The sequence below is a fragment of the Pongo pygmaeus genome, chromosome 10, assembly GCF_028885625.2.
Source record: "Pongo pygmaeus isolate AG05252 chromosome 10, NHGRI_mPonPyg2-v2.0_pri, whole genome shotgun sequence".
Lineage (NCBI taxonomy): Eukaryota > Metazoa > Chordata > Mammalia > Primates > Hominidae > Pongo > Pongo pygmaeus.
Genome location: NC_072383.2, coordinates 43,916,373 through 43,938,188, shown reverse-complemented (window position 1 = coordinate 43,938,188; position 21,816 = coordinate 43,916,373). Strand labels below are relative to the sequence as shown.

At 39.9% G+C, this 21,816-nt stretch overlaps 1 protein-coding gene across 2 annotated transcripts; it reads left to right on the top strand.

Moving 5' to 3' along the window:
* The first annotated feature begins 4,671 nt into the window (after window positions 1–4,671).
* Window positions 4,672–20,229, top strand: SLC38A2 (solute carrier family 38 member 2). Of its 2 annotated transcripts, XM_054443580.2 has the most exons (16): window positions 4,672–5,933; window positions 7,064–7,265; window positions 7,581–7,662; window positions 7,811–7,926; window positions 11,108–11,181; window positions 11,283–11,375; window positions 11,506–11,587; window positions 13,246–13,328; window positions 13,723–13,781; window positions 13,867–14,034; window positions 14,406–14,485; window positions 14,583–14,683; window positions 15,273–15,397; window positions 15,780–15,924; window positions 16,037–16,134; window positions 17,215–20,229. In XM_054443580.2, the coding sequence occupies exons 2-16, from the start codon at window positions 7,150–7,152 to the stop codon at window positions 17,311–17,313; spliced, it is 1,521 nt and encodes a 506-aa protein (XP_054299555.1). In that variant the 5' UTR covers window positions 4,672–5,933; window positions 7,064–7,149; the 3' UTR covers window positions 17,314–20,229. The 2 variants fall into 2 exon arrangements, with proteins under 2 accessions (XP_054299555.1, XP_063528759.1); XM_063672689.1 differs by lacking the exons at window positions 4,672–5,933; window positions 7,064–7,265; window positions 7,811–7,926.
* The last annotated feature ends 1,587 nt before the right edge of the window (window positions 20,230–21,816 follow it).

Below are 21,816 nucleotides of genomic sequence, written 5' to 3'. Positions count from 1 at the left end.
AAATACTGTCTTTTCTACCATCAAGGCATTGCAACAAATATGGATTCAGAGTTTATTTTATGCTAGGCACTGAGGGAAAAAGTTGAAAGTACTAAATCAACAAGCACTTATTGAACACTTTTTATGTATCAGGCACTGTTTTAGGCAATGAAGATTCATTTAATAATGAGCCAAACCAGTCTTTTCCTCATGGAGTTAATGTTGCAGAAGATCATAAGCAAACAAACAAATAATGTGTTTTCACACATTGCACTAAAAAATAAAATAGGACAGTGGGGAATGGAGCTTGAGTCCAAGGAGCAACTTTTGCTGGAATGGCCAAAGAAGATTTTCTTGAGTCAGTGACATTTAAGATAAGATCTAAATGATAAGAAGGGAGCTGCAAAAAGATACAGTAGTTCTCCCTTATCTGCTTGAAATACATTTCAAGACCCTCAGTAGATGCCTAAAACTGCGGATAGTACCAAACCCTTTATGTACTGTTTTTTCAATCCGATTAGCAATATGGCTACTAAATGACTCACAGAGAATGGACTGTGAGCACCACGAGTGGAAACCCACACATGAGTTAGGCTATGATTCAGGAGATGTCTTGAGAGAGATGATAGTCTCACTAGGGCCAGAGCAATGCAGATGGTGAGAAGCAACAGAACTCTGAATATATGTGGAGGCAGAGCCATCATGACTTGCTGATGGGTTGGTTATTTGAGGAAAAGGAGGACTCAAGATGGTTCCTTGGTTTGGGGCCTGAGCTCCCTTATGAATCATGGTGTTATTCTGACTTGGAAAGGTTCGAGGAAAAATAGTTTTGATAGAGAAATCAAGAGTTCTGCTTTAGGCAGTAAGGGATAGGATAGATGCCCTTTAGACATAATATATAATAGGTTTCTCCTGGTTCTTGAGAAACTCAAAACTATTTACCCTGCATTTATTCATTCAGCAAATGTATTGTCAGGAACTATTTCAGGTGCTGGAACTAGCAGTGATCAAAGCTGATTAAATCCCGGCCCTTGTGTGCTTACGTTCTAGTGAGGGAGACAAACAATGAAAAAGTAAATAAATAAACATATTTAACATAATTTCAGGTGGTGATAACTACTATAAAGAAAAAAGTATTTAATTCATTTATATATTCAAAAAGTTCCTTATTTTTACAAGTAACTGGACTGGGTGTAATTAGCAAGAGGCTGCCCTGAAAAGACACTAACATCAAAGCTAATATGTAGACAACAGGAAAAGAAGTGTCACCAAAAAAAAGGATATTTATAAAGCACTAAGTTGAAAGTAAAGTGAGATCAGTTTCAAATGGGATCACCAAATAAAGAGGAGCTGATACAAGTTGTGATATTTAAGCTGGGCTTCAAAGGAAAGATATAATTTAAATATATAGTGGCAGGGAAGAGGAGGTATGAAGAAATTCCAAGTAGTAGAAACGGTTTAAATGGAAAACAGTTTATATTGAGAACACTGAGCAACATATATTGGCAAAAGCATAGGGTATATGAAGGGGAATATATTGGTTATCTACTGCTGAGTAATAAAATGTGCCAAAATGTAGTGGCTTAAAACAATAAACATTTGTTATCACTTGTTTCTGTGGGTCAGAAATCTGGGCTGAGCTTATCTGGTCCTCTGGCTAAGGGATTAGCTGGGACTACAGTCATCTCAAAGTTCAAATGGATGGAATCTGCTTCCACACTTACTCATGTGACTATTGGCAGGCCACAGGTTCTACCTGGTAGTTGCCAGAAACATCCATTCCTTGACATGTGGGCCTCTCCATAGGACAGCTCACAAGGTGGCAGCTTGTTTCCTTCAAAGAAAATGAAGGAGAGAACCAGAGAAAGTGAAAAAGAGAACAAGATAGAAGCCACAGTCTTTTTTTTTTCTTGTTTTTTTGAGAAGGAGTTTCGCTGTTGTTGCCCAGGCTGGAGTGAAATGGCGTGAACTCGGCTCACCGCAATCTCCGCCTCCCAGCTTCGAGCCATTCTCCTGCCTCAGCCTGCCAAGTAGCTGGGATTACAGGCATGCGCCACCATGCCCAGCTAATTTTTGTATTTTTAGTAGAGACGGGATTTCATCATGTTGGTCAGGCTGGTCTTAAACTCCTGACCTCAGGTGATCCACCCTCCTTGGCCTCCCAAAGTGCTGGGATTACAGGCATGAGCCACCACGCCTGGTCTGTCTTTTTGTAACCTAGCCTCAGAAGTGGCATGCCATCACTTTTGCCACATAGAAGTGCATCACTAGGTCCAGCCCATATTCAAGGAGAGGGGATTACAAATATGTATGAATACCAGCAGGTGGTGATTTATTGGGGCCTATCCTAGAAGCTGCCTACCACAAGGAATAATGGGAAATAAGATTGGAAATATAGGCTGGGACAGATCAAGAAAGCCATAGAAGTTAATCTGTGAATGAAACTATACAGTTGGAAACGGAGGGTAGAGAAAAGCAAATTTTATGTGTAAGCCCACTTTTGGCAAATTGTAGTGCTGGATAAATAGAATTTTGAGGGTCATCTTAAAAACCAGTTGTTTAACAACAAGTAGAAAATGTCAACCAATGACAGCTTCCAGGAAACAGAACCACTCTATTTTATCAGGAAATAATGGTCAAAAAATTGTACAGAACATAGCTACCTACCTTCAATAAATAGTTCTAACAATCTATCCTGACAATGCATTCCTGAAAATCCAGAATTGATAACTGATATTTGTGACAGCTTTTCTGTCTTAGGATAGGAAATAAGATTCAATTTCAGTAGCTTTCAAAATTCTTTGATCCCCCCCAGCCCACAGCAATAAATACATTTTACATCAGCAGTCCCCAACCTTTTGGCACCAGGGACCGGTCTTGTGGAAGACAATTTTTCCACAAAAAATTGGGGGAGATGGTTTCAGGATGAAACTGTCCTACCTCAGATTGTCAGGCATTAGTTAGATTCTCATAAGAAGTATGCAACCTAGATCCCTCACATGTGCAGTTCCCAATAGGGTTCATGCCCCTATGAGAATCTAATGCCACCACTGAACAGGCCGAATGCTGGCTGAACTGCCACTCACCTCCTGCTGTGCAGCCCAGTTCCTAACAGGCTTCAGACTGGTACCAGTCTGCTGCCCAGGGGTTGGGGACCCCTGTTTTACATCACAACTCATAATACACACACACACATATATATACACACACACACATAATCACATATATATACATATGTACACATATATACACACATATATACACATAATCAAGATAAAAGATTTACAGAATAATAGTACATATGGCATACTGATTTTTTTAAAAAAATTATTCTGTTCTACTGCATTGAAGAAAATAGAAAGCTAGTAGTAATCCACCGAATTCATCACTGTCCACCACTTGGTCCCATTCTGAAAGTTTAAAAAATGCTGCTCTTCTAGAACATTAGCTTAGAAATCAAACAAAATTATAGCGCACTGACCAATAGGTATTTGGCAATATCGTTTCCCAGAAATTGAATGAGGACACTGTGTCCAATGCATTCGAGCCCAAAGCATAACAGCAATTGCTCAGAGCACATCAGGCCTCAGTTGGAAGCCTGATGGAGTTAGCAGGCATGCCTCAGTTTGGCCCTCGAAAAGACAAATCAAACTGGCAATAAAAACATGGAAGTCTCACCTCCCACCCTTCTTTTTTTGTCATTTACTGTTCAAGTTCTGATCATACAGAGACCAGATCAATATTGCAGCCCAGCCCCGCCCCTGCCCCCCACTTTGCCCTCAGCAAAGGTATTATGCTTCTCCTAAATATGTGTTGCAATACAAACCACCAAAAAGTCCAAAAGACATGAGATTTACTTAGAGTGCCACTTGCCACCCATAACTACCAACCCTGAGGGCCTCCTTAGCACCTCTAACTGGGCAGAGGAAACGACCAGAGATTCATCTGGAATGAAAAAGTGGTTTAAGACCTTTTGATTGTTATCAGTTGAAACCTAATATAAAGAAACTTCCTGGGACTCCTCTCTAACCTACCACTACCAAGATTGTTGTGACAAGAAGAGTTGATTATTTTACTGGGGAATGTATGTGGAAAGAAGATAGTTTTTTCAGCCCTAATTGTGTGTCAAATTCCAAACCTGCCCTTGGGGAGTTCACAATCTCTGGGCAGATGATACTACAAATAGTCTGGAACGATTTTGAGTGCATGACAGCACGGGTTTTTAAAAGTCTGTCACCACATTGTTTTAGAAAATAGTACTTGCAAAAAGAGGGCTGAGTACGGAGGGATTAAGGCATGCGAGGCGCTTTCCTGAGGCTGAAAGACTAAGCCTTGCATGATAGCGGCATTTAAGGGTATAAGAGGAGGTTGGACACCAAAGCAAGAATGGCTATTATTTAAGACTGGCCTGAACAGAGTAGAAGGTTTGGGGTAGGGAAGACTGGCCTGAACAGAGTAGAAGGTTTGGGATAGGGAACACTTGAGTGTGATGGGGGAAATCGGGACCTCGCTTGTCAATCATAAACACTGGTGCAGGCGAGGGCACCCGAAGCCTCACGTGCGGCGGAAATAGGCAGTTGTGCAGATTTCCTCAGTAAAACATTGAAAGCAAAAACTGTGATCACACCCAGCCCTTTCCTCTATGCCCTGCCCAATTTCTCCCAAGTCCCCTAAAGGAAGAGAGCAGTAGGTCAAACTTGTTTATTCATTCATTCCATGAACATTTCTCTCTCCTAAGGGGTCTTTGTTTCCAGCAAGGGAGTGAGTCTTGCCTTTCCCGCAGCACCAATTTTTCCACAGCGAAGGGGCCCCCTAGTTGCCTAGCTCAGCAAGACCACATCACCATTGAAGGGAAAGGACCAGGCTCCGCAGAAAGCGCCTCAGACCCGCATTCAGACAAGGCAGTGCCTTTGCCGGGGGCGGCGGTGGTGGGATAAGAGAAGCAACGTGTCAGCGAATGGAAAACTGGGGACTCCCAAACGGCCTTAGGAACGCCGGGCTCCCCACTGGGGCCTCTTTCTAAGGGGTCTGGCTTGCTGGCCAAAAGCTAGCCTTTCCGCTAGTCCAGTTTTCCATGGCCGTACAAAAAGCACATCCCGAAAAGGAGCTGCTCGCCGACCTCTGGCTAGTTTTGAAGAGTGAAAGCAGGTCTAGGTGGAAAAGAAAGAACAACAAACCATCAGGACAACGTTGCTGCCTTGGCCCAAGTTTGTGAGACAAAACCTCACTGTAAATCACAAAAATAACAATCAAGAAAGTGTTTGGTGGGAGGGTGGTGTCCCCCAAAAGCCTTGATGTGTCCCCCGAAAGCAAGGATTGCTGGTGACTCGGACAGGAGAAAATTTTAAGGAGATGGCTCCTCAAAGACAATCGCATGTGTTGAGCACCAACCCGGGCTGAAAAGGATAGGCAGGGGAAGCATCTGGGGGTCTTTCCAGACTATTTAGAAAGCTGGAGAGAGTGGGCTTGGGCTTTGCGGGAGAGTCTTGGGGGTGCCCGTGGGCGGGGCTGGGCCGCGGGCGCGGGCCGCAGAGGGAGGGGCAGGGAGGCGGGGCCTCTGTCTGGGCGGGTCGGAGGCGGGGCCCAGGTGGTGTTGATACACAAAGAGAAGGCGCCCGGGTGGCCGCGGCCCCGCCCACTGACGCGTCCCCGGGGTGCCGCTATAACCCGCCGCTCGCAGGGCTGCTCCAGAGCCGCGCAACGCCGCCGCCTTAGAACGCCTTTCCAGTACTGCTAGCAGCAGCCCGACCACGCGTTACCGCACGCTCGCGCCTTTCCCTTGACACGGCGGACGCCGGAGGATTGGGGCGGCAATTTGTCTTTTCCTTTTTTATTAAAATTATTTTTCCTGCCTGTTGTTGGATTTGGGGAAATTTTTTGTTTGTTTTTTGTGATTTGTATTTGACTGAGAGAAACCCACTGAAGACGTCTGCGTGAGAACAGAGACCACCGAGGTAACGCGTGCGGGGTGGCGTCTGTGGGGAGGGCGCGGGGCCCGGGCGAGAGTGGGGGAGGGGCTTCCGGGAGGGGCCGCGCGGGAAGGCGGCCGCGGGATCCGTTTCCTTTCGAGGCGGGCGTTGTCGGTTGGGCTGGCCAGCCTTCCATCCTGGCCCGCCGCGCGGGTGTCGCGCCCGCGGCGTGGGCAGGAGAGCGGGCGCTGGGCGGGGGCCGCGTGCCTGCACGGTGCGGAGCCGCATCTTCCCATTAGGGGGAGGGGAGCTAGCCCGGCCCGCGGCTCTGCTGCGGCAAGTCTTGTGACTGATTTGCATTTAATAAAAAAAAAAAATTAAGTCCAGGGAACCAGGAATCTGGGGGCGGCGGAGGTGGGCTTGGGCATGTATTACAGGAGAGGCCAAGATTGGGGAAGACGAGTTGGGAACATTTGACAATCGACGATCGATATTGCATCAGTTTTCTTTCCGGACATAGGAGGGGCTGGGCGGGCGTTAGCACTCGCGGGCCAGCTGCCTGTGGACGGCTGTGCTTGAGGGCACTGGCGCGCGTGTGTAAACAAACCCCCAGCTCCCGGGGCCCGGGCGTTCGCCCCCCTCGAGAGAGGAATAGTGTCGGCCCTTTCCGCCTTCTTCTGGGGAAGGCTGTCTGCGGCAGAGGCATTTCCCCGTGTGGGGACTCCGGGCAGTAAAGGACAGATTACGCAGCATTGCTGTTCCAAATGCTAGAAACGGAAAGCCGTGCGCCTAGGTTGCATGCACACGAGCCAGGGTCGGGGCTGGATGTGTGCCGTGAGTGCCTGTGCACGTTTGGAGCGACTGGGAAAAAGCAAAACAGAACCCCCCTCGCCCCCTCCACTCCGACGAGGGACAATAGAGAGGGTGAAATACTGAAATCTGCCGGAGTAGGGGGCCTCGACGACCGTAGCACAGCGGTGGCATCATCTTTGTTCTCCGCTGCTCCGCCGTCTGTACTTTTCCGCCCCTCGGCGCGCCCCCGCCCCTCGCGCGCGGCTAGTACTTTTCCACTCGCCTGGCCTGGGATGAATCAGCCGCGCTGCGCCTCCCTGCGGCGTCACGTGACCGCGGCGGGCGGGCGCTGCGGTCCTGACGCGCCGCCTCTACTTTCGCAGGCCGACTCGCGGACCGGTGCACCCACCGCCAAGGACAAAAGGAGCCCAGCGCTACTAGCTGCACCCGATTCCTCCCAGTGCTTAGCATGAAGAAGGCCGAAATGGGACGGTTCAGTATTTCCCCGGATGAAGACAGCAGCAGCTACAGTTCCAACAGCGACTTCAACTACTCCTACCCCACCAAGCAAGCTGCTCTGAAAAGGTGGGAGAAGTTGTGACACTTTTGAAAAAACGGCCTGCATGGGTTGGGTTCGGGGAGTTGCCTAGGACTCTGCTTCCATTGCTTTAATTTGCTATAGCATTTAGAGAAGGTGCGTAATCTCTGAAAGAGTATCCGATTATCTTGTTGTAATGACAAGATAGCTGGTGTGAAAGTCAACTCCTAGTTAATATTTATACATTTAAGTAAAGATGTATCAGAACTATGCTGTTGGGTATTTTATGTTAAAGCAGTCTTGTGTGTAATGATAGACATTTCAATCCAGTTTACAATTATATGTGTCTATATTTTTTGCAGCCATTATGCAGATGTAGATCCTGAAAACCAGAACTTTTTACTTGAATCGAATTTGGGGAAGAAGAAGTATGAAACAGAATTTGTAAGTTAAAAATAGTAATTTGTCTGTCAGTGGCTTTATGGAGTAAAAGAATAGTTTTACTTTTAGAATTCAAATCTAACTTGCCCAAAGCTGGTTTTCTCCATTTAATTATTGTTATATGTTTGGTTATCGTTTTCCCTCTATGTAGCATCCAGGTACTACTTCCTTTGGAATGTCAGTATTTAATCTGAGCAATGCGATTGTGGGCAGTGGAATCCTTGGGCTTTCTTATGCCATGGCTAATACTGGAATTGCTCTTTTTATGTAAGTATGTGTAAGTAGTGAGTCTGCCATGCAGGGCAGTTACTATGGTAAAACATATTTTGGCTCCAGAAACTGAATTTACAGTTGGAGTAGCTGACTCAAAAATTACTTGCTTAAAATTAAAAGTATGAGAAACCCCAAAAATCTCTTTATTCTACTACATACTGCACAATATCAAGAAAGCCAACTAGAAAAAAATAGGGCAGTCCTTAAAACTGACAAATTAAGCCAGAAGTCTTCTAAGTTAGTGGGAATAGTTAAAACAAAATTGTAACAGATGGTAGATATTGAAAAAGAACTATGGCTAAATCCAGGGTAGGTATAAATTTTGTTTTGGCGAATCAGAAGCTGAAAATCCTAATCTCCAAATCATTTTGATAAATCGACACAGTTCTTAAGGACCTGTGGCCCCTTATGTGAATAAGGAAAAGAAAATTTCTTTAAACATACAAGGTGTGGTGGTATTTACCCAGCCTGGAACATGTTTGTTTTAAGACGAGGGAGTCATAATTTTCTGGACCCTGAAAAGCAATCCATACATGTTTTTTTAATGTTTGCTTTTGTCAGCCCTGTTTGGTTGCCACATGTTGTGGCAAAAAATGAATATTGTAGTAAGTACTTGTTTTTAAATGGTTCCCCCCACAGTTGCACAGTTAGACTTAATTACTCCTGTGCTTTCCAGCATAAATACGTGGATAGACTCTTGGAGGTACAGAAGACTTCAGAGCAGTGGTTCTTAGCCATTTTTGCGTCACTGACTCTTGGAGAATATGAAGGAAAAATGTGAATGTTATTTCCAGGGAAAAAGCACAAAACAAAAATACATACAATCTTAAGCATATATCTTTCAGTGATGTTTGTGTCATAGCCCTTAAGTTTAAGTACCCGTGGACCCCTGGCTAAGGCAATTTCTGTGGAGGATTGTGTAACTTAATAGTTTCATTGTACAGATAAGGAAACCATACGTATATAGCATGGAATTGTCCCTTTGTGACAGATGTGTTTTACTTAGCTGACTGGTGCCTTCTACTCAAGTTATTTTCTCCAGCATGATAGAATGTTCATGAAAAGAAAAGCAGACCTTTGCAAATCTCTGCTTTGTGAAATTCCACACTGAGGTTAAGCCTGGCTTTGAGTACTAGACGCTAGGATTCACTCTGGCTTGCTTCAATTAGGATGAGGCTTTTTGAGAGAACTCTTACTAAGGTGAAGAACCAGCGATTTACGTAGAATCCTAGAATCTCAGGAGTTTTTAGTGGAGAACCTGAATGGCATCACTGTTGAATATTTGAAATCCTTGTTAGCACTGGTATAAAAACTGGAGGCAGTTTTAAAGTGCAGCCAGTGTAGTCAAAGTAAGAATTTAAATGATACTAAATGGCATCTCTGTTTCATAAGTGAAGGTCAAATTCTGATGTAATCCTTGTACTCTTGGAATTATACTTTAATAGGTGCTTATATCATTGATTTACCATTTTACTTAATGGCTAAATAATAAGATTGCTAAAGTGTGATTTTATTCATCAGTATTTACTTTATATTTAGAGATATAGAGGAAAATGGGCCAAAAACCACATGGCTGCCACGGTCCACTTCAACAACTCTGTAGCTAACCTTTTTAAGTAGAATCAATTTGAAGGTTGAAAGTGACCTCAAAGGTTATAAAGTCTATTCATCCCTCGTCATTTCAGTATAAGACATGGAAGGACTTAATTTGGTTTGTTTTTAAACCAACATCTTTTCTCCAGTTAGAAGTGAGGTTGATAGTGCCACCTCAGACTAGGCCCTGTAAAACTTCTGGCATTTAGAATGGTAGTGTGAAGCCACTTTCTCTGTTTAACTAATAGACATCAGTTTCTTTGTCAGCACCTTACATGGTACTGGGTGCAGTTTGTTCATACGGAATCAAAAAACATGCAACTCTTCTCCTTTGCACGGTTTTCTATGAGTTTCCCTGTTTTGTTATTTAATTTCTTTAAAAAATTAGTCTGTATCTCTGGGCTCTCCTAGGTGGAAGGAAAGTAAAGCTGGAATGAGGAAGAACCCTTACCCTAAAGGAAAATTAGGTGACATTAGGGTCCCTTTAGTCACTCTATGTTACCTTATTTATTTATTTTTTTTCTGTTGCTCAATCCAAGTGAAAGGGTCAAGGGAGGAAAGGCTTAGAGACAGTCAAGCTGATAGCCTACTTGTTCTAGCACAGACATTGTTTAACTGTGACAATACTGGGCCTGTATTCCTCACCATGGGGTGCAATGTAGTATGTCATCACAATGGTTAGTTCTCTGATTTGTGCCCAGTTGTTAGTAAAGCTTGTAGTGCCTCTTAAAATGTTAGTATCATGTTAGTGTCATTTCCCCCTTACCATTCTTTTCCTTTTCCTTTTTTTTTTTTTTTTTTTTTAGAAAAAAAAAAAAGACAGTATTTCATTTTGTCCTCCAGGCTGAGTGCAGTGGCAAACTGCTGGGCTCAAGTGATCCCCCCACCTCAGCCTGAGTAGCTGAGACTATAGGTATACACCACCACAGCTGGCTTTTTGTTTTTCCTTCGGTAGAGATGGGGCTTCCCTATGTTATGTTGTCCAAGCTGATCTCGAACTCCTGGCCTCAAGCGGTCATCCTGCCCCAGCCTCCTAGAGTGCTGGGATTAACAGGCATAAGCCACTGCACCTGGCCTCTCATTCCTGTTTTTGTGTATACGGTCCATGTGGTCTTAAAACCTTTCCTGAACGTGTCTCAGTTGAATTTCACAAGAACCTTGTGGGCTGGGTTTAGTGGCGGATATTACTAATATTTTACAGATAAAGGGAACTATTGAAATGCAGAAAGGTGGCAAGCATACAGCTCATTATTGTGGTGCCAGAATCAAAATACAAGTTTCAAACTCCACCACTGGGAAGTTGAGCTTTCCAGTGTCTCATGCTGTGTTTGGCTCAGTGGGTAGACATCCTTGTTCCTAACCAATGCTGTAGAACTATCACCTGAGAAATGATGCAAGTTTTTACTGCCAGGCAAGAGACAGTGTTGACATTCCAGTTAGTAGGAGAGGAAATGCCAGTTCTTCAGGGCATTTTGACACAAATAGGACAAGTTACACACATAATGTTAAACAACCAGAAAGAGTTGTCTTTAAATATAGCCATGCTTATTTATAACCCTGTGCCTTTTCCTTCTCTCATCAGAATTCTCTTGACATTTGTGTCAATATTTTCCCTGTATTCTGTTCATCTCCTTTTGAAGACTGCCAATGAAGGAGGTATGATAGCATTCTTGATTTTTCTAAAACAATGTATACCTATCATGATTTTATTTCTCTTTTAAAATCCTTGGCTTCATGCTTCTGTCTTCAAATTGTAGGGTCTTTATTATATGAACAATTGGGATATAAGGCATTTGGATTAGTTGGAAAGCTTGCAGCATCTGGATCAATTACAATGCAGAACATTGGAGGTAAGAATTTTTCAAAAGATTATTTGGGTAGACTTTATGCTCGTTGTGTAGCACAGAGTGGTGACACATGCGTTTTAGTGTCACGTGCCACGTTTTGCACTTGTAATGGTATAATTTTGTTTTCCTCCAGCTATGTCAAGCTACCTCTTCATAGTGAAATATGAGTTGCCTTTGGTGATCCAGGCATTAACGAACATTGAAGATAAAACTGGGTAGGTGCTAAGTAAGGTTACTCATAAGAAACAATTATAGTCAAAAGTGGTTAGATATATTTTTATCAAAGTTATATACAAAATGATTATTAGTTAGTTATCCATAAATGTTCCTTTTGAAACTGACCAAGAAGGCCCCCCATCCCCATAAACTGATTCGAACTTTGGAGAAGGAAAGGCCAAAAGATAGTAGCTAGCCCTACAATTTTGGATATCTTAATTTCTAAAACAGGTTTTCTAGAACTTGCTTTCTGTCTTTATGTTCATACTTAAAGAAGTTATAGCTGTTATTAATATATATCCTAAGTGAGGACTGAAGTTTTGAATTACATTAAAAATTAATCCATCTTATTTTTGTAAGTTTGGAATTCTTAAGACTTAATCTGTTCAATGCAAAATACAGGTTGGACATCCCTAATCTGAAATCCAAAACTTTTTGAGTGCCAACATGACGCTACAAGTGGAAAATCCATACCTGATCTCGTGACAGGTGTGCAAAATTAATTAAAATACTGTATAAAATCACCTTTAGGCTATGGGTTTAAGAAGGTGTATAGGAAACATAAGTGTATTTTGTGTTTAGACTTTAGTCCCATCTCCACGATACTTCAAATATGTATATGCAGATACTCCAAAGTCCAGTACACTTTGGTCCCAAGCATTTTGAATAAGGGATACTCAACATGTGCCAGAAAATGTTTGGGCATGCTATAGAAACCATTTTCTTCTAGCAAAGTTACTCATCCCAGTGAACTCACAGGTATTTATCTAAAGTAAACATGGGGAAGGATAATTTACTTCCCACCCTACGTGCAGCTCATTACGTCAAAATAGAGAAGTGCTGTTATCTCAGATGTGGCTTTAGAAATTTAATTTTTTAAGCTGATCCGTAAGTGTTAGTGTTCTGCGGAGTACTTACTGCTGAAGTGAACAGAATTCATGAGGCAATTAGAATTTGAAAATAGTGATTTAGAAGAGAGTGCAATTCATGATTTACCTAAAAAGAAAAAGGCTTAGAGGACATACATAATGTTTTCTAAAGTTCAAAAGGGATATTTTTGGCTGTCTTTGGAGTTAAAGGTGGGTCAAGATGTCACAACATACTGATAACCTGGTTTGGGGGACTGAGTTTTATAATTTTTTATGGGGGAGGCAGTTTGCCTGTGCATTTTATGAAAACGTTTCCTTATTGAAATTAATAATATTTGCTAACACATCTGGAAAAAAACTTGTTTTAAAATTTTTTAGTTTCCAGCATTAGAAATTACATGCTAAAGCCGTACCAAAGTTGGTGTACAATTTTTCTGAAAGTGCTTAAAGATAAGATTACTGGCTTAACAAACAAGCTTTGTTCCCTGCATTAGTATCAAGTCTTTGGGAAGTATTTTGTGTTATGAATCAGCTGGCAGCCTTCCCAGAGCAAGTAGTGGGACAAAAGTTACACTGTTTTATACCCACCTTCTAACCTGAGTAAATATTCATCTAGCACACAAAGTTAAAAAGTTATTCCTATCTTGAACAAGGGAAACTTTTTCCAAACATGTCTTTTCTGTGTGTTTGTTTTCATGGTATTTCTATAAAATGAGTCCTCTTAGAAGATGTGTGTATTCTTCTGAGGATATTTGTGACTGTTTTGACCTTGTTTCTGTTTTCTTTAGATTGTGGTATCTGAACGGGAACTATTTGGTTCTGTTGGTGTCATTGGTGGTCATTCTTCCTTTGTCGCTGTTTAGAAATTTAGGTGAGCAAACTCATCTCTAAAGAGAATTGAAATGAGCCTCTCACCAGTTAGTTGGGCTTTCTCTGAATAGAAATTAATAAGAATGAGAAAGCCCTAGAAAGTAGAAACGTATATCTTTGGGACTTACAGCATGCAAAATTTAGGAGCAATTGATACTATATGTTGTGCTTTGTAAGAAATAATGCAAATGATAGTTTTTATTACCTTGGGTTATGACAAGTATATTTAAATAATTCTATATTTTAGTATCATAAGAATTAGAAATTTAGTGCTGTACCCATATTTTAGTGCCTAAAGTCTTCCCAGCAGAATTGAGTTATTCAATGGGAAAAAAATATTTGCCTTAAATCTGTTTCATTAAACTAATACTGATTCCTGCCACCCCCCCTTATAGGATATTTGGGATATACCAGTGGCCTTTCCTTGTTGTGTATGGTGTTCTTTCTGATTGTGGTGGGTATGATTTTTTTTAGAAAAAATTTTTTATAAGCCCTGCCATGTCACTTAGTTTAACACATGCAAAATAATATATTTTTAGGTCATTTGCAAGAAATTTCAGGTTCCGTGTCCTGTGGAAGCTGCTTTGATAATTAACGAAACAATAAACACCACCTTAACACAGCCAACAGCTCTTGTACCTGATTTGTCACATAATGTGACTGAAAATGATGCTTGCAGACCTCACTATTTTATTTTCAACTCACAGGTAACTAAATATGCTTATTTTCTCAAAAGAAGAGTTTAGGGAAGAAAAGAGGGAAGCTATTCACTCCCAGGGTAGAGGGAGGAGGAGAATAGGTGCTTTTTAGAAAACATGTAGATTAGCTAATTATTGAGGACTGTGAAGAAAGTTTTGGTTTACATCTGAAAATAGATTGAGAATTGAGATAATCATGGTGCTAATAATTGACACATTCAGAAGTGAGGATATTGATCATACTTCATGAACAGATTAGAAGAATGGAAGCTAATTACACAAAGGAGACTGAGGCTTTGATTCTAAGATTGTTTACATAAAATATATGCTGCAGAAATGTGACAGCATGAGTTCGTTATATCTTTTACGTTTTCTTTCAGACTGTCTATGCTGTGCCAATTCTGATCTTTTCATTTGTCTGCCATCCTGCTGTTCTTCCCATCTATGAAGAACTGAAAGAGTGAGTATTTCATTTTTATATAAATTTGAGAAAATATTAGACAACTGCTGTAACTGCTGCTGAAATGTATATTTGAATTTTCTTTTGAATTACATAGCCGCAGCCGTAGAAGAATGATGAATGTGTCCAAGATTTCATTTTTTGCTATGTTTCTCATGTATCTGCTTGCCGCCCTCTTTGGATACCTAACATTTTACGGTAAATAATGCCTCCTTTACCAAAAAAACAAACAAACAAAAAAAAACAAAAAAACGCTTATTGAAATGAAGCTGCTAGTTTTCTATGTATAGTTCCATCACTTTAAAAATAGTCTGTTTTAATATATTTCATATTTGTGATGAGAAATTAAATTTAGAGCTTAGAATTTTCTGTAGTGTATTTAATCAGTAATTTCTAGAATCCAGGTTTGAAAATTTCATTAATCATTTGATGGCATATTTGTATGATACACCAGCCTTTGAGTTCATCTTGCCTGTCTCCTCTCCCATCACCTTCAGACTATATAACACAAACACAAATTGGAAGCCAAGCCAGGAGATTTAGCTGCTTAACTCCTGTTGTTTTTAATGGGAGTCATGTAGCTAAATCTCAATGTGGTATTTAGAAAAATTTTCCTTCAATGTTACTTTAATTGCATTAACCATAATTCCAAACAAATCTTATTAGCCTCTTAGTTTATAGTCATTTTGTGAGTAGCTAAATAACTGGTGCACATTTTACTGTTAAATTTTCTACTTGGTGTCCAATGAAAACAGCCACTCAAAGTTTTTTTGGTCTTTCCCTGTAGAACATGTTGAGTCAGAATTGCTTCATACCTACTCTTCTATCTTGGGAACTGATATTCTTCTTCTCATTGTCCGTCTGGCTGTGTTAATGGCTGTGACCCTGACAGTACCAGTAGTTATTTTCCCAGTAAGTAATCACTTGCTCTGCTTTCAGTAGGAAGGAGTTTTTAAACATGGGAATATTTGTGAGATTTTCATCTTCTGGAAGAAGGGAAACACCAGTAGAACAATACTAAGTTGGTGGTGGTTTTGAAGGGGCTTTTTAAAAATACAGTGTATATTTTCAAAATATCCTGGGGACATTTTTTTCACCATAAGATATAAAATGATCTTTAAGTGTTCAGATGTTCAGGAAACAGCAGAGAAAGAGGCACGGTTTTATTCAGAAATAGTTACTATTTTGGATAGATTCCTTGTTACTCGGGCATTCTTTTCATTCATTGAAGCTGGATTTTTAAATTTTATATTGCTGCTATTTTTTAAATACATTTTATTTATTTTTTTTGCAGATCCGGAGTTCTGTAACTCACTTGTTGTGTGCATCAAAAGATTTCAGTTGGTGGCGTCATAGTCTCATTACAGTGTCTATCTTGGCATTTACCAATTTACTTGTCATCTTCGTCCCAACTATTAGGGATATCTTTGGTTTTATTGGTAAGTTTTAGAAAGTATCCAAGTTGATTCAAACATCAGGGGTTTTAAGATTTAAAGAATGAATGACAAGTGGTTCATTGAATCCTCAAGAAACATAAATGTTCTTTTACAGGTGCATCTGCAGCTTCTATGTTGATTTTTATTCTTCCTTCTGCCTTCTATATCAAGTTGGTGAAGAAAGAACCTATGAAATCTGTACAAAAGATTGGGGTGAGTGAAAGATTATGACCATAGAAACAGTAATAATATCATAAATTTCCCCAACTGATTTTAATTTTATTCTAGCTGTAATTTGTTGTGGTTTCACTTTTAAGTTTCCAGTAAACATTTCTGTAATGGTATACTTCACAGATGGAAGATTGCAGAGGGAAGGGGAAAGATAGTTTGCCATCTAATAAATACAAGTTAATTGCAATAAAGTTATTAGATACTTTGGAGATAGGAATAGGGATGAAGACTAGTGTGAGATACTCAGCTTTCAACATTTGTTCAACCAGTTTTCACTGGACTGCCTACAGTGTGACAGGCACTTAAATGGGCATTGAATATATAAAAGAGAAGGAAGGGCTCTTTAGTTGCATGAGACTGACCATCTTCAGAGCGAAGCTCTCAGGGAGGCCATCTCTTCATAGTGTTTACTATTATGTATCTACTCTAAAGTGTAGTACCAGTTGGTGACAGAGAATGTTGTGCTAACCACAAATGATGTGGTTCCTAGTACCAGAATCCTGGTGGTGATACTTAGGAAAAAGACTGCTTTTTAGTCATTATTTTCCACCTCCATTCTGCTCTGATTAAAGTACTAGAATTGTTTATAAACCAACAACTGTCATCTTGTTTTACTTTAAATTACACAGTGGCAGTATTGAAGGGTAGGATTTAGGAATTAACTTAGTATTTCCTGGAAAGACCTCTGGCTTTGACTTTTGCTGCATTTTAGGATGATTTGGGTTTGATTTTGTGACTTTACTTTTGCTCTAAAAAATTGCAAAAAAATCCAGTCCAGTTCTATATGAAGCAGTTTGTTTAGCAAGAAAATTCCCTTTTCACTTGAGACCAAGGAATGAAAAAGTGAAAAAGTTCAGAAGGAGTCAAAGGTAGTTATTTTGTCCTGCAGATAACATACTGAGCACTTAGGAGTTTATATTTAGAAGTTAAATATTCATTCTATAGATTATGATATAGTAGATAGACTTTAGTAATTAAAGCACATTTCAAAAAGTAGAAAAAGAAATGTTTAGCATATATGTTTTATTACTTGCTGATCAATTTTCTCTGTGCTCTTTGCAGGCTTTGTTCTTCCTGTTAAGTGGCGTACTGGTGATGACCGGAAGCATGGCCTTGATTGTCTTGGATTGGGTACACAATGCACCTGGAGGTGGCCATTAAGTGGCACCACTCAAACTCAAACTCAGTCCATCTGATGCCAGTGTTGAGTAAACTCAACTACTATGAAATTTCACCTAATGTTTTCAGTTTCACTTCCTTTTGAAGTGCAGATTCCTCGCTGGTTCTTCTGAGTGCAGAATAAGTGAACTTTTTTTTTTTTTTTTTTTTTAAGAAACTTATCTGTATGTTAGAAATGGATATGAACAACAAAACCACGAGTCTCGGGTTAAGGGAAGTGACAATTTTATTCCATTCCAGAGAATGGACGAACTCTTAACTTTTATCAAGCCACATGCTTGGCTGTGTCATTGTTTAACTTGGATATTTTATGATTTTACTTGAATGTGCCTAATGGAACCATTTGATGTGAGAAACAATTCTTTTTAATTTACAGCAAAGTATTGAATAACCATTGACAAAACACTATTATTTTTTTGTACCAAAAATACTTAAAGACCTCAGAAGCACTCTTTTACTTTTAAGAAATTGCTTTTTTTGAACTTTATTCAGAAGCAATTATCAATAAATTCCGTAAAATAATGTCATTGGTATTTAAAAATGAATATTAGTATAATGAAATAATTTGCCTTTTTGTAGGCATAATAAGCCAAATACTTTTTTACCCAAAATAATTTTTAGAGAAAATGATGTAATGAAAAATTGTACCATGAATTAGGAGCATAGTTTTTTCCATTTAAATGTCACCATTACTTAAAAGATGATTGATTGATTATTGCTATACCAAATCAGATGAACTCTGTTCATCACTTTTCTTCTCTGTTCCCAAACAATTTGGTTCATTCAGACTGAAATATTTGTGTCTTCAACTTATTAGAATGGAAGATAATGCAGATATTTCTGTGGGAAATAAAATAACTAATTTTGAGGTACCAAATAGTGCAATTGGGTAAAACAGGGTTTATTCAGTTGCATCTGTCTCCAGTGTTGTATTGACAGCTCTGGGTCTTTTTTTGGGCCAGCCCTTTTTTGACATTGCTTCCAGCAGTGGAAAATGGGCATTTGATGGCAGTAGGCCAAAATTATTGTGTCCAGAGAGTACACTTTTTCAAAATGCTCACCTACTGGAAGTGTGAATTACTTGACAATGTATGGCTTAGTTGTGTTCATGTTTTGTCTACAGTAGAGGTCTAATCCACAGGTTACACCTATGTTTGGTATGATATAAGTTCTTTTTGCGTAGGCCACTGGGTTTCTCATGCAGTAAGCTTTATAAAAACTCATTTGCACTGGACTGTCATCTCATTCTTGTACAACGTAGAATTGTTTACATCCAACAAATGGTTAGCTAGGGAAAACAGTGCAAACTGAGTGTTAGTAATCATTTTGGTCCAACTGCATGTCAACCCTTCCATTTCAATCCCGGTTAGAAGTGAAAATAATTACTTTGAAACTTGGCTTTAAGAGCACATTTATCGTACGTCACAGTGTATGGTGAATATATTATTAAATAATGTGGTACTTTGCTCATCAGGCATAATATCTAAAATATAATATACATAATTCCATTAAGTGGTTGAGGGAAGCAAATAATGGAATTGTCAATTGGTCATCTGGCTGTAAGGTTTGCCCTTGACCTAAAAATGTTGTTTGGGGCAAGGGCCAGAAATGTGGCAGACATGGTTTTTGTTACGCATTCTTGTATTATATGTGACTAAATTTACGAACAAGATACATGTGTAATTAAAGACCCTTATGGAACTGGAAGACGTTTTGTAGTGCTACATTGGGTGAAACCGTTGGTCCATTTTTGTCTGTTTCTATGAAGATAAAATAATTGGGGACCATCTAGAAATAGAAAGGCAGTGGGAAGACAGATTCTACAGCACTGCTTTCATTTAATTGGGCTTTAGGCACTCCATTCGAATGCAGAACCTCACCTCTAGTTGAGACCAAGAATTGGCAAATTTGCATGAGCTCCTGGAAAGAGTTGCTGACTTTGTATCTAAGACCTGCCAGGGAATACCAAGAGTTGTTTCTACAGACTTTTTTTTTTTTTTTTGTATGGGAGAAGACACTGTGGCAACCAGGAAGGAATGGAAAAAAAATTCTTTATTCTCTACAGCAAATTAATGTGAGGAAGCTCCTCCAATCCTCTGGCTATTTGAGGTTCAAAATCAACTGCCTAGGGAAAATTCCAATGCATGATTCTCTTGGAGCTATCTTGTCTGCCTTGAGGTTCCTAAACAATGAATTCCCATTAATGAGCAGTCTTCAGTATTAAAACCACTGTCTTGTCACCTCATTTTGCATTACTGTCTTCCATGGATGTTTCAGTTATAACTGTAATGTTATTTATAGAACAACATTAATCCATTAAAGCTAACCTATTTTTCAATATTTATGATAATCTATGTACATATATTGTCCATATGTATTTGTAAATAGGTTGTATATAATGTCAGGTTTGGGTCTTGGGTTCAAGTGTATATATTCCTGTAAGTTTCTTAACTGCATTTTGATGAGTTCACATTATGTAACTATAAGAATTGTCCCAAAAGTACCTGTACAGAAAATTGAATATTGAAAAATTGACAAGTTGTATACAAACACTAAAAAAAACTTGTTTAAATTGTATTTGCAATAAACAACATCAAATTTTTTCATGAAATCTTGGTGCAAATTCAGATCTCTTATTTAAAATTTAAGGAATAAATTTTCAAAATGCAGTAATCAAAATGTGATCTAGTGTAATGAAATAAAATGTAATCTAGTGTAATGGAAGACCTTTGAGAACCTGGGTGTATTAACTTTGTGTATATAGTGTAAATATCCCCACTGTACTGTTAGAGGCCAACAATTCTAGTATGGCTTGTTGGCAAAGAGTGCTACACCGTTTCAATGAAACAATGTATGTTTGTTTTAACTGAACTAAAATAAATACATGCTTAATCCTGAGTAGCAGTGTTTTTTGTTTGGTTTTTTTTTTCAGGTAATGGGATAGGCAGTGTCTAATGCAAATTGCATTGTAACTGCAGTACCTAGCACCTAGTAGGTGTCCATATGTTTGTGAAGAAGAAAAGAATGGTCAGGAAAAAAAAGTTTAGGTTCCCAGAGATTCTAAGTTTCCAAAGTGAGAAGGAATGGAAAGTCTTAGAGAGTTGGGGGAAGATGCTAAAATGCATCTTAAGGGCCCAGGCTCAGCCCTGCTGATGGAAATAAATAGGCCAATAATGTATCAGAATCAACTGGAGAGCCTTTTAAAACCACAGCTTTCTGAAACGTGCCTAGTTTGTCTTGATTGCAAAGGTCCAGCTGTAGGGTAGCCCAGGATCTGGTTTTTTACTTAAGAGGGCCACTTGGGTGATAATGATGCACGAACTCCAGGAGCAATGAAGTGGCCTGGAAAGAAGTTGGGATATGTTCAGTTTGGTGAAAAAGTCACATGGAAAAGAGGAATTAATGGACAAGCTGATGCATGTAACAGCATGGTTTTACTTGAGCAACAGTGGAAGTGGGAAGGTTACTAAAATACACAAGCTAGTTTAGGTATGGCCTACTGATAAGTCTGAAAAGCTTGAGGCTTGTGAAATGAAATAACCAGAGCTGAAACAGAAAAGACCACACCTTGGGATAGCCAAGTATGCCCGATGGTAGTTCCAAAGTCAGGAAGCATCTCCAAGAAACTTAATATGCAGTTACTAATGATGGTCAAATGAGAAGGATTAGGAAAGGCAGCAGAATTTGCAACAAAAATTGAAGAATGACTTGTGGAATTTTCAAGTATTCATAGGCAAGCTCTAACTGAACACCTACCGTATGCAACTAACATGCTCATTGGACAGAGGGTAGGGTTATGTGTCAGACGAGTTCTAACAAAATCCATACACTTTCAAATGTGCTATTTTTTAGAAAAGATACCAGCTGGTCGTGGTGGCATACCTGTAGTCCTAGCTACTCCAGAGGCTTAGGCAATAGCATTACTTGAGCCCAGGAGCTTGAGACTAATCTGGACAGCATAGTGAAACCCTTTGTCTCAAATAAAATACAAAAAAATTACCAAAGTGAACCAGAATGCAAATTTATTTATCTACAATTAGAAATATACTGGGTTAAGCCAGGTGTGGTGGCTCATGCCTCTAATCCCAGCAATTTAGGAAGCCAAGGAGGGTGGATTGCTGAAGCCCAGGAGTTAAAGACCAGCCTGGGCAACATGGTGAAACCCCATCTCCACAAAAAAAATACAAAAGTCAGCCAGGTGGTATGCACCTGTAGTCCCTGCCACTTGGAAGCCCAGGGAGGTCAAGGCTGCAGTGAGCCGTGACCATGCCACTGCACTCTAGCCTGGGTGACAGAGTAAGACCCTGTAAAAAAAAAAAAAAAAAAAAAAAAGGAGCGAAGGAAGGAAGGGAGTGAGAAAGGAAAGAAATTGGGTTGACAGGTCCACTGAATATAAAAATACGGTACTCTAACCAGGGAGCTAGCTATTCCAGAGAGATTTCCATTAAGTTTAAGGAATATTCTAGGAACATTTCTAAATAAAGA